This window comes from Bison bison, unplaced genomic scaffold, assembly GCF_000754665.1.
Source record: "Bison bison bison isolate TAMUID 2011002044 unplaced genomic scaffold, Bison_UMD1.0 scf7180017864500, whole genome shotgun sequence".
In the NCBI taxonomy this organism is placed as follows: Eukaryota; Metazoa; Chordata; class Mammalia; order Artiodactyla; family Bovidae; genus Bison; species Bison bison.
The window spans coordinates 661,127-674,225 of record NW_011495059.1 but is presented as its reverse complement, the minus strand read 5'-3'; the positions used below and the strand labels follow the sequence as shown (position 1 = coordinate 674,225).

General features: G+C 44.5%; 1 protein-coding gene across 3 annotated transcripts in view; it reads left to right on the top strand.

Moving 5' to 3' along the window:
• Positions 1–13,099, top strand: part of IFT52 (intraflagellar transport 52) — a 37,392-nt gene that overhangs the window by 8,709 nt on the left and 15,584 nt on the right. For 2 of the 3 annotated variants that reach the window (XM_010829132.1, XM_010829129.1), the window contains exons 7-10: positions 2,917–3,043; positions 6,384–6,473; positions 7,582–7,650; positions 11,516–11,670. In XM_010829132.1, coding sequence (XP_010827434.1) covers positions 2,917–3,043; positions 6,384–6,473; positions 7,582–7,650; positions 11,516–11,670 — 441 coding nt within the window. The remainder of the gene's footprint in view (positions 1–2,916; positions 3,044–6,383; positions 6,474–7,581; positions 7,651–11,515; positions 11,671–13,099) is intronic. The other variant, XM_010829130.1, reaches the window with a different exon arrangement.

Sequence of the window (13,099 nt, the reverse complement as noted above, 5' to 3'; positions counted from 1 at the left end):
AGCGTGTGAGATGAGTGCAATTGTGTGGTAGTTTGAGCATTCTTTGGCATTGCCTTTCTTTGGGATTGGGATGAAAACTGACTTTTTCCAGTCCTGTGGCCACTGCTGAGTTTTCCAAATTTGCTGGCATATTGAGTGCAGCACTTTCACAGCATCATCTTTCAGGATTTGGAATAGCTCGACTGGAATTCCATCACCTCCACTAGCTTTGTTCGTAGTGATGCTTTCTAAGGCCCACTTGACTTCACATTCCAGGATGTCTGGCTCTAAGTGAGTGATCACACCATCATGATTATCTGGGTCGTGAAGGTCTTTTTTGTACAGGTCTTCTGTGTATTCTTGCCATCTCTTCTTAATATCTTTTTCTTCTGTTAGGTCCATACCATTTCTGTCCTTTATCGAGCCCATCTTTGCATGAAATGTTCCTTTGGTATCTCTGATTTTCTTGAAGAGATCCCTAGTCTTTCCCATTCTGTTGTTTTCCTCTATTTCTTTGCATTAATCGCTGAAGAAGGCTTTCTTATCTCTTTTTGCTATTCTTTGGAACTCTGCATTCAGATGTTTATATCTTTCCTTTTCTCCTTTGCTTTTCACTTCTCTTCTTTTCACAGCTATTTGTAAGGCTTCCCCAGACAGCCATTTTTCTTTTTTGCATTTCTTTTCCATGGGAATGGTCTTGATCCCTGTCTTCTGTACAATGTCACGAACCTCATTCCATAGTTCATCAGGCACTCTATCTATCAGATCTAGGCCCTTAAATCTATTTCTCACTTCCACTGTGTAGTCATAAGGGATTTGACTTAAGTCATACCTGAATGGTCTAGTGGTTTTCCCTACTTTCTTCAGTTTAAGTCTGAATTTGGCAATAAGGAGTTCATGATCTGAGCCACAGTCAGCTCCTGGTCTTGTTTTTGCTGAGTGTATAGAGCTTCTCCATCTTTGGCTGCAAAGAATATAATCAATCTGATTTTGGTGTTGACCATCTGGTGATGTCCGTGTATAGAGTCTTCTCTTGTGTTGTTGGAAGAGGGTGTTTTTTATGACCAGTGCATTTTCTTGGCAAAACTCTATTAGTCTTTGCCCTGCTTCATTCCGTATTCCAAGGCCAAATTTGCCTGTTACTCCAGGTGTTTCTTGACTTCCTACTTTTGCATTCCAGTCCCCTATAATGAAAAGGACATCTTTTTTGAGTGTTCTAAAAGGTCTTGTAGGTCTTCATAGAACCGTTCAACTTCAGCTTCTTCAGCGTTACTGGTTGGGGCATAGACTTGGATTACTGTAATATTGAATGGTTTGCCTTGGAAATGAACAGAGATCAGTCTGTCGTTTTTGAGATTGCATCCAAGTACTGCATTTCGGACTCTTTTGTTGACCATGATGGCCACTCCATTTCTTCTGAGGGATTCCTGCCCACAGTAGTAGATATAATGGTCATCAGAGTTAAATTCACACATTCCAGTCCATTTCAATTTGCTAATTCCTAGAATGTCGACATTCACTCTTGCCATCTCTTGTTTGACCACTTCCAATTTGCCTTGATTCATGGACCTAACACTTAAAGTCTCATCAAAATGTCAGTCTGATTGATTTCTTAGTAATAATAAAAGAAATAGAGGCATATAAATAGCTTGACAGTTTTCATCTTATAACTGACCATTCTCTTTGCTTTCTTAAGAATTATCTCCCTTGAGTGCACTTGGGAAAGTGTGGGAAAGGGTGGGCCCTGACATACACACAACTGTTTCTCCCTTTTTTTCCTCCTTGGCAACTGTTCACTTCCTTCTGCTCCTGCTCTGGAAATCCTGGGCTGTAGCCCCCTTACTGGGATACTGTTAGGTTCGGGGTAGAAGGAAGAGAATGGGCAATGTGGGGCAGGTACCTCTTCTCAACCACGATGAGACATAGAAGTCATAGCTGTAGATGAGACTTTACTGAAGGGACAGGGAGAACTGACACAGGAAGGAAATAATTGAAAACTTAAGCTAAAAAGAATGGTCTAAAAGAAAGAAAAATTAAAATCTTCATAGGCAGCTCTTCCTGGGTATTCCCTCTGCCCATTCCTCCCACCTCCTGCCCCAGTTTCTAATTATATGCTTTGCTTTTAAGATTCCTGTTTCTCTCCATTCTGAGAACACTTCTTTCAAACAAATACTTTGGAGAGCTCGTTTTTCTTTTTGGCCACATAGCATGCAAGATCCTAGTTCCCCAACCAGGGGTGGAACCCGCACCCCCTGAATTGGAAACGCAGAAATTTTAGCACTGGATCACCAGGGAACTCGCTCCATTTTTCTTTCACTGAAACCCCAGCTCCTCCTGCAGGGCCTGGCCTCACCCAGGTGTGCACGCCACCCTTAGCCCCTCAGTCCCACACCTTTTCCAGGAGTACATTGCCCAACTACTGATTCACTCTGGGTACTCACAGTCTTTGCTAGAACAGTGTAGAGTAGAGGGGATACTCCAAGACTGGTCTGTGTAGAAGTGTCCAACTTGGGATAAATATACGCCTGTATTCGTATAAGCCCTCAGCCGCTCCACACCCCTCCAGTGGCAGACATTCGTACCTGGTGATAACACCAGTCAGGTTTATGAGGGGGAGAAAACTATGTCTGCGACGTGGTTCCCCAGAGCAGGCTCATGTGTAGTTCTGGTTCAGTTCTTAGATGAAGCCTCCTCTTCTTCCACTTCTTCCATAGGGTCTACTTTATTTCTTTCTGTTATAATCATTTACGCATACGACTGTACATTTTTCATTTATATTCACATTTCCTAAAATGCTTCATTAAACTTAGAGCTATACTGATTTTGAGGTAATAAACCAAAGCTTATAGAAGATTTTGATCATAACTTTCTCAAGAAACACTGAGATTATCTTCAAAAACTTTGCTATTGAACACCTTGAACGTTTCTTTCTTTCAGGGCTCTCACCTTTGTCTATCCTTTTGGTGCCACGTTGAGTGTCACGAAGCCCGCAGTGGCTGTCCTGTCCACAGGCTCTGTCTGTTTCCCGCTTAACAGGCCCATCCTGGCTTTCTATCACTCGAAGGTACAGCCTTTCTTAGATATGGGTGGGTATGTAATTTTTATTACTGAAATTGTGAACACTACTGTTTCTATAGGGGTTTCATATACTGTCTGTCTCTTTTTTGGGGGGGTGGGTCGGAGGAGCGCTGCACCACTATGCAGGATCTGAGTTCCCCAACCAGAGATTGAACCCGGGTCCCTTGCAGTAGAGTCCTAACTCTGGTCCACCGGGAAATGCCTATATTTTCTCATTGGTCTTCACAATAGTCCTGTGAAGTAGAATTGCACTGAATTACATTTTACTTATGGGGAAACAGTGGTCATTTTTGGAGTCAAGACCTAAACGTAGCTCTTATTATAAATCCAAAGCTTTTCCAGTGCAGCATGAGGCTGCGTGTAGTACAGCTGCCTCTGACCAGCTCTCACCCTCACTGTAAGAGAATCCATTTAGAGGAAGGTTGATTAAGCAAACTGCACCACAGAATTGTGCTGCTTGTATTTTAGTGCATCCCAGGAAAGCATTCCAGGAGACTCATCCTGGAATGTTATCATCCTGGAGTACATGCAAGATACAGGTTCAGGTGGCTCGAGAGGGCATCGTCGTCGTCCTCATCACCCCATGTATCCACTGCCTTTTAATTCATGTCTGTTGAACCCACCTTCATCTGTCTACCAAGACGTGGAATTCACCAGTGACCTCCCAGTTTTTGTCCAGAGACCCACATGTCTGTAGTTTAGCAGGATCCTATTTTTCTTTATGGGACCTAGGTATTACTTTTCCTTCTCATATTTAAAATTTCTGACATCATTTTATTAGGAAGTAAATAAATGTCTATGCTGTGCTTGAAAGATGATGTTTAGACAAAATTGGTATAGCTATTATGGCAGTTTAGTCTCTCCTAAGCAGAGAGAAATATTGTTTTAGAATTAAAGTGTTATTAAATGATTCAAGATGCGGAAATGACTAGTTTACATGAAATGTCTATTCAGAGACACAAAAGTCATGAGACACCATCTTAAGGGGCCCCTGGTATTGTATGTAATACCAGAGCTTTGATTGTTTTTAACTAGGCACAGAGATGTTACCTGGCTTAATCAGTGGACTTTATGGAGCATCTGGTGGGTATACTGTTCTGTGCTAAGTGTGGCGTTTCCTCTGGAACTCATGAGATTATCATCTGTTCATTGCCTAGCTATTTAAAGCCCATTTTCTCCTCCTAATAGGCTTTCAGTCCTGCCTTGTAAACAGTCTTTCAGAGAGGTTGCTGCCTGTCACTCTTGTTGGTGAGATGAGGCAGTGATCTCAGGGAGGAGCTCCACCTGGACCCATGAGCAAGGTCAGGCCAGCACTGGAGGGTTCTGCCTGCTTGCCTAGGGCCGTTGCCTTCTCTGGGCTCATCACAAGACTTTCTAGGTCTTCAGTTTACTGGGACAGACTCATTAACACTGAGGGAGCAAATGGTCCTTGAGTAAACATATGCCTATTTAATTGGAACAAGTTATAGACAGATGCTGGAAAAGGCCACTGAAGACAATGGTATAATCTGTCAGGACAGAATAAAAGGGTTAAAGAACAATCTACAGTCTATTTGAAATAAATGAAGTAGGGAAAAGAAAATACAGTCGACCCATGAACAGTGTGGGGGTTAGAGGTGCCCGTCGTCTGCATGGTGGAAAATCGTGTGTAATAGAGCCAGGCCTCCATCTGTGCAGTCTGCTTCTGTGAATTCAATCTACCGTGGACTGTGTTGTACAATAGTATTCACTGTTGAAAAAGTTCACTTGTAAGTGAAACCATGCAGTTGAAACCCATGTTCATTCAAAGGTCAACTGTATATTAAGGAAAAGATAAATCTGTGAAAAGAGGTTTATGTATTGACTTAGCCTGTGGGGATTCAAATCACAACCCAGTTCATCCAGTCATTTCCCCATTCTTTCTCTAGAATTCCACCCAGTTAATTTCCTATTCTCAGTAACCGATCTGTTTGCAGTGGTTATGGTGTAGAAATCATTTTATTTTTCCTATGAAGCATTTGCTTTTCATGTGGGACCTTTCAGAGTTTGTTTTGCAAATTTTGTTTTATTTGCAGAATTTGTATATTTGTCTCCCAACATCTGTGGCTTAGGTGTCATTCTTTTTCAGTACCATTACAACTGTGTCTTCCTTGTATGTGACTTTGCTAGAAAGTCTGATTTCATTTTGTATTTTTAATTCTGTACTCTTTTTTTCTTATGACAAAATAATATATACTCAGTAATTTAAAATACAGCTATGGAAGGATTTCCCTGGTGGTTCAGTGGTTAAGAATCTGCCTTCCAGTGCAAGGGATGTGGGTGTGATCCCTGGTGAGGGAACTAAGATCCCACATGCTGTGGGGCAATGAAGCCCGCCTGATCCAGAGCTCATGCGCCACACGGAAGACTGAGCGCAGCCACAAAATACACACAGAAATGGAGGGAAAACATGCTGCTCTTGCACTGTTCTGAGGCGGGCCAGGTGGACATCGTGGTCATTTTCTCCTGCTTCTGCTGGTGCTGCATTTTTGTTTGCCTCACAGGCTTTAAACTCTCTACAATTGATGGTATACTTTTTTTTTTTAACCTAATGTTGTGGCAGATGCATTTTTCCAAGTTAGTGAAAATGCTTTCTAATATATAACTTAACAACTGGGAGGTTCCATTGTTCTTAACCGTATTTCTGGGTGAATGTTTGGATTTATTTCTGATCTTTTGTAACTATTACTGTAGAGGTGTGCAGAGTGTCTGCTGTATTTTATACTGCTTTGCTGCTTTTGTTGGCAGTTTCAGCACCGTGTCAGAGACTGTCACTGAAACCTGACCAATAGTTTACAGTCACTTTTTCTTACTTATTAATCTTATAAGGAAAAGTACTTTGTTTTTTGTTTAAATTACTAATCTTAAAGTTTTTTATTATTAGCTAGTCATTTCTTTTGTGAATTTTTCATGCTTGTGGGTTAGTTTTCTGTCTCTTAAACACTTTTTATGGTACTCCTAAAATGTCTAAATCTTTACAGATTGTTTTTCAATTTGTCTTTTTTATTTCCCTTTAAGATTATGATTTTCATTTATAATTTCACTAACTGGGAAAATACTGTCGAACAAATTTACATTACTTTCTGTTAAAGTCAGATAGAAGGGTACAGAAGCGTCTAAATTGAGAGGCAGGTTGGAATTTAGTTGTTGTCATAATTGACATTTCTAGACCATTAAAATACCCATGTAAACTGACACATGTTGGTGTAGAAGACATTTGCCCGTGTGATTGTGAGGATAAGTGTTTGGTGACTAGGATGCGTGTGGTCCATTTGGGATCTGAATCACTGACCCTGCTTTGTCATCAGCAGAACCAAGGTGGGAAGCTGGCAGTGCTTGGCTCATGTCACATGTTCAGTGACCAATATTTGGATAAAGAAGAGAACAGCAAAATCATGGTAAGCTCTTTTCTTTTGTCGTATTAATGAATATTGTACACGATTTTCATGTCATTTAAAAAATGTACTGCTGAGTTCATCTATTCATTTAAAACCAGCTCTTCAGAGCCCATTCTGTTCCAGGCACTAAGGACACGAAGGTGAGTCAGGCACAGTCTCTGCTCTGCACAAGTGCACAGGACATTGAGGGAGACTGAGAGATGAGGGAGGTCAGTGCAGAGGGATGCGGCGCGTGTCTCTAAACTTGCCGCCCGGGCTGGGAGCCTCCCTGGGGAAGCAGAGAGGAGCAAGCCCAGCCAGGGCCTCGTGCGTGGAGCCTTGGAACTCAAACTCTCTTTGAAAAGCCACGGCGAGCCCTTGTAGAGAGTCCAGCAGCTTTGGGCATAGTCAGGTCTTTGGGTGTGGAAGAGGGAAGGGAGGGGGAAACATATGGGCAAGGAGGGGCAAGGACGTGAATGAAGGCAGGGGAGGGGTGAGTGGGGGAGGCACTGGCCAGCACGAGGAGACTGTGATGGGACCGGCTGCTGGCTGAGGTGGGAAGTGAAGGAAAGGCATGGCAAGTGCGAGGGGAACGTGCCCTGGGAAGGATGGCAGGGTGCTGGCCAGAGCTGGGCTTTGGCGTGATGCTGGTGGCTCTCTGACCAGAGGGAGAAGATGTTCCTTCAGCCTTAAGGATTGTTGTTGTGTTGAGAGACTGATTGAAGATCTTGTTTTTATAGAATCCACATGAAGTTCCATTGTCTTTAGTCACATTCTGGGGCATCTTGCTGTATTCTACTTTTTAAGTCCAGACTGTCATCAGCACATTATACAGGGATTGTTTCAGAATTGTGAACACATTTTAATAGATTTGGGCTTGTGGTTAAAGGCTTGAGTGCCCAAAGATAAATGGTAAATTTCTAACAATAGAAATGGCACTAGAGTGAGAAAGACTTTCAAGTTTTTATATGATTTCACCAAGACAGGGGCGACTGCCCTTTTTCAAATCACTGCTGTATGGTCTCTTTCCTGCCATCATTTTTCTTGATTGATTAAATTCTCTAGTCCTGCCTACAGCTTTCTCAAATACACAGTGTGTAAGTCTGTGTTTTTTTTTTTTTTAATTTAGGATGTTGTTTTCCGGTGGCTCACAACAGAAGACATCCACCTAAACCAGATTGACGCCGAGGACCCAGAGGTAGGAGGCGGTAAATTACTTAACAACTTTGAAATGAAAAATGGGTCCAGCTTCTCAGCACCACTTCTAAGAGTTCCAAAAACCTATCTGTCTCTTACCTTATCTGTAAGACAGATAGCAAGAAATGATGCTTTTTGGCAAGACGAAGCCTATGCTGTTAAAAAAAAATCAGTAAATTATTAGTCATAGAATTCAGTGGGGTGGGAGCCTCTGTCTGTATATGTAGTAACTGGAACTTAATATATGCTCTCTGGCTGAAACTTTCAGAATCAGTATCTGTAGAGAAATACGTCTTCAAAACTATGAAGGATATAAAAGTACTTTTTCATAAAGAAACAAAGATCATCAGAATTTAAGTTTTAAGCTCCAATTTGGTTGCCTTTAGGAAGAACAATCCTAAAGGCATTATGATAATACTTCATCAGACATGGGAGAGTGGAAAGACCACTTCCCTAGTAGTCTGGTGGCTAAGACTCTGTGCTCCTATCGCAGGGGGCCTGGGTTCAGTCCACAGTCAGGGAACTAGATCCCACATGCCGCAAATGAAGTTTCCTCGTGTGGAACTAAGACCCAGTGGAGCCAAATAAATATTAAAAAAAAAAAATAAAAGGCCAGCTCTGGACTGGGAACCAGTAACTGCATTCTCGGTCCCACTCCACCATGAGCCTTGAAACCTTAAGTGGGTTATTTCTGACCTTTTTTCATCTTCATTTTCTCATTAGTTTTGGGGCTACCAGTACCTTTCTCACAGGGTAATTATGAGAATCATAATAATAAGTGAATCAACATAAATTTACTTGTTAAACTGAAGTGTATAAAAGGGCTATACATCTATCAAGACTTTTTTAAAAACCTCTTGTATTGGTTATATATTAATACCAGGCCCTATATATCATATACGTCCACATAAATCATTGTTTAAACCACACTACAGCCCTGGCAAGTAGATGGTCTTATTCTCTTTTTATCAATGAAACTGAAATTCTGCAAGACTGTAATATGCCCAAAGAGCCAGCCAACAGTTACAGAGCCAGGAACCAAACCCAGGGCTGCTGACTCAAAAGTCTACTCCTTCTTCATTTACCTCTGTGTTTCCTAACTGCTGACCTGTCAGGAAAATGATTTTTTGGCTATGGGTAGCACAAGGTAACTGGAGAAGGCAATGGCACCCCACTCCAGTACTCTTGCCTGGAAAATCCCATGGATGGGGGACCCTGGTGGGCTGCCGTCTATGGGGTCGCACAGGGTCGGACACGACTGAAGCGACTTGGCAGGCAGCACAAGGTAGCCAGAGACCATCACCGATGGCCTGTGCCCTTGGCTGAGGACTGATTTGGCTGGGAAACCTCGGGCTGACTCAGGTTCGGAAACATGAGAGCCTCACATCTAAAATATCGCTTCACATGGAAACATGAAGTGTGGTGCTGTTGTGCTTAAATTTCTCCTTAAAAGTAATGTAAGCCCCAAAACCAAAGAATTGGGGTAAAGCCAACCAGGAATTGGCTTTTCAGGTTTCAGAGGACCCAGCTCTGAGTGGATGATGTGTTTGGCAGCCGCCAGCCCTAGTTAGAGTGTTGTGTGCCGAGGGAAGCAGTGCTAAGAGGTGTTGTGTCTGCTCCAGTTCCGTGTGGCCGCCTTGCTCTTGCTCAGTTTCTATCAGTCCTGTTTTCTAACCGAGGAAACGGAAGTGAGTAAAGTCTTCAAGGTTCCCACTTAGATTAATCCCTGGCCGAGCCATTGTTCCTGGGTTGGGAGATCCCCTGGAGAAGGGAATGGCTACCCACTCCAGTATGCTTGCCTGGAGAATCCCATGGACAGAGGAGCCTGGTGGGCTACAGTCCATGGAGTCACAGAGTCAGACACGACCGAGTGACTAACACGTACTTAAGCCATTGTTAGTACCTGCTTCAGTCTGATTTCAGAGCCTGTGCCTTTCTGCTGTTCTGTTCTTCTCTCTCTACCATGTGAGACACTGGGCTGGTTCCAAAGCAAAGCCTCAGTACAAAGCCAGAGGAGGGGAGTGTTGTTAAGGCCTTCTTAGCTCTAAAACGGTGCAGTTTCACATACCTTCCAGGTGGGAGACCTGGTGGAAAATGTCCTTTGTCTTGTAAGGCTTTGAAAAGTAAGACACTGAATCCAGTAACATGACACAGTGAGAAATACTGAAAATCTTCCAGGTGGCGCTAGTGGTAAAGAACTCGCGGGCCATAGGAAACATGGGTTCAATCCCTGGGAAGATCCCTGGAAGAGGGCACAGCACCCCACTCCAGTATTCTTGCCTGGAGAATCCCATGGCCAGAGGAGCCTGGCGGGCTGAGGTCCGTGGGGCTGTAGAGTGGGGCGCCACTGAGCACCCTCTGGGGCTGCGTGGCCCGCATTCCTCCCTGTGCTGGGCACGCGTCTGTGTCCTGCTCTTGCCTTCATCTCTTCCCTGGTAGAGGGTTGAAGCCTCTGCATCGGCCAGATCAGGCCAGGAAGCACATTTATTTGTTGATGCTTCCCCTTGTTTCTGGTCTAAAAAGTTTAAGGATTGGGGAAGTTTATGATGCTTGGGATATAGAAAAAAGTGCTCCTGTTTGACTCAGAGTCTCACTGACATCAAGCTCAGACACCTCTCCCCAAGCGCTGGCAGTGGAGAATGTGTAGCCGTTTGTTGTGAGTTCAGAGAGCAGTTTTTCAAACTGTTACCAAGTTAGCCTTGTTAGAAGTCCAGGTTAAACGCAGTTCAAAGGGAAATTAGGAACACACAAACTTCCGGTTGCCAGCATGCATTCATTTAAACTTAAATTTATTGCCTGGCTAGGTAATGTCTTCCCATCATTTGAAATTCAAGAGCAGGCACACTGAAGGCTCTCCCTTCTGCCTTTGCCCAGCCACCTGGTTCTCCTCCCCAGTGACAACAATCTTAGCAGTTACTCATATGTTATTCCAGAGACAGTTTATACAGAGATAAGCAAACGTGTGTGTGTATACTCTCCTTCCCCCTTGTTTTACCAGACGGTCCTATATGTATGCTATGTGTATATACTGCCTAGCACCTCGCTTTTTAAATATTATGTCTGGGAGATTTTTCCATATTGTTCATAAAAAGCTTTCTTTTGATTGTGTTTTGGAAGCTGTACTGTCCATTGTTTGTACTGCGGTGTACTGACTGTGGTATACCTATTGAGGGACATAGGTTTTCCTGGTCTTCTGCTGTAACCAAGGTGTCATCACTGAAGGTTCTCAGCAGGGCTGCAGGCATGTCCGCAGCTAGGCGAGAAGAATTAGGGCCTAGTGTCCAGGGAGGGGTTGTCTGTGCCGGGGTCACAGGTGGTTCATATATAGGACAGGAGAGGAAGCAGAGTATACAGCACATGCTGGTGGCTGGAGAGAAGATAGACTTTGAAATGGGAGCTTGTGGATTTTCTTTTATGGTTGCTTCTGATTTCTCACTGAACTAGAAAATAAGGTCACCAAAATTAAGAAAGGGAAAATCATTTTAGTTGGTGGAAGTAGCAGACAGAACTGCCTAGGAGAATGGGAACAGGGGATGAACTTGAGAATTGGGTTGATGACTGAGCCCTCAAGATCACAAAAAGGAGGGGAGCCATCCAGCAGGGTCACGCATTTCTCCAGCCGTGTCCAGCTGTGTGCGTGCCAGCCTGCATCGTGGATTTCTCCAGCGCTGGCGTTTCCCCAGGTGACCTTGGTCCTTCTTTCCACAGAAATGGGCATATTTAAGGTTTGGCTGTCAGTAAGTGTAATCAGCAAGATGTTTTAGCAAGAGAAGAGAAATATTGCAGATTCAGACCTGAGGCGTTGGAGACCAGACAGTAAATCCTAGCCCCTGCTCTGCTGAAAGGAACCGTCTTATCACTTTCAGATTTCCGACTACATGATGCTACCCGACACAGCCGCCCTGTCCGAGCGGCTGCGAGTGTGTCTCCAGGAGGGCGATGAGAACCCACGGGACTTCACCAGCCTCTTCGACCTGTCCCTTTACCAGCTGGATACGACCTCCCTCCCGAAGGTCATCAAGTCAGTACTGTGGCTCTCCGCTGCTCTGCACTCCATTCTGAGTGTTCGGTCTGCAAACATGAGTCTGGGGCCAGGAGATAGGGTCACAATAAGTGTGGTGTACAAAACGTGTTCTCAGACCTGTGATGAGGTCAGCCGGGACAGCCGGGGGATTGGGGCGGGACTTGATGCAGAGGAAACTGCCTGCAGTTATCAGCCTCTGCTGTGTTCCAGGCTCTGTATCACGCATTTAGAGGAACCAGCTTAGCCTGCTTTGCCCGAGACTTTCCTGGTCTTAGGACAGAGAGCCCCACGTCCCAGGGACCCACTCAGTGAATCAAGATGGTTAGTCATCCTGTAAGCACGCCGCGTTGTGCCTTCTTTTAATGCTTTCGGTGGTCCTCTGAGTTACCTGCCTCATTTTTGGTCGAGGAGTCTGAGGTTTCTTGGGGAAGGATTCTCCCACGTTGGGAGCAGGGATTTCAAGCCAGGCCCGAGTGACCTTCAGGCCAGTGCTGGACCCCATATCATTGCCTGTGCTGTTGTTTTTTGCCTTCTCTGTTGGATCCCTAAGGACAGAGGCAGAGACTAACGTTTTTGAGCATCTTGGGCCTGGCACAGGATCTATCAATACATCTCTAATAATAAACCAAAGGCTGAAGGCACAGCTACAGATGCCTGTCTAATGTCCTGTCCCCTGTACTTAGGTACAAGGTCACCAAGTACTTCTAGAGCTCCGACTGTGCTGAGCATTGTACCTCAAGTGTAGGGTTTTATGGAGGAGACGGACAGAAGCTGTGATGCAGGGTTATCTGCTAAGTCGCTTCAGTCATGTGCGACTCTGTGCAGCCCCATAGACGGCAGCCCACCAGGCTCCCCCGTCCCTGGAATTCTCCAGGCAAGAACACTGGAGTAGGTTGCCATTTCCTTCTCCAATCCATGAAAGTGAAAAGTGAAAGTGAAGTTGCTCAGTCATATCGGACTCTTAGCAACCCCATACACGGCAGCCTACCAGGCTCCTCTGCCCATGGGATTTTCCAGGCAAGAGTACTGGAGTGGGTTGCTGTCATGCAAGTGTATGTTCCTGGGTTCTTTGTCTCCTCACAACAAAGATTTGGAGCGACGGACATTAAAGCCCTCGGCGCGTCACAGCTCTTGGGTCTTGGACAAACCGTGCTACAGCTCTTAGGCAAATCAGTGTTACAGCTCCATTTTTATTTATAAGATAGCAGGAGAATCCAAGACTTGAAGAGAAGAGAATGGAGGAGTGCGTGGGGAGGGAGAAAGAGAGAGAGAGAGAGAGAGAGCGAGAGCGAGCGAGCGAGCTCGCGCATGCACACGGAAGAGAGAGTCCGAGAGAAAGCGCTTTGGCTCCTCCTTTTATATGTTTTTTCCTCCACCTGGGCCTGCCCTATGCAAATTGGGCTTAGCCAGGAGTGCTGTTTGTTCT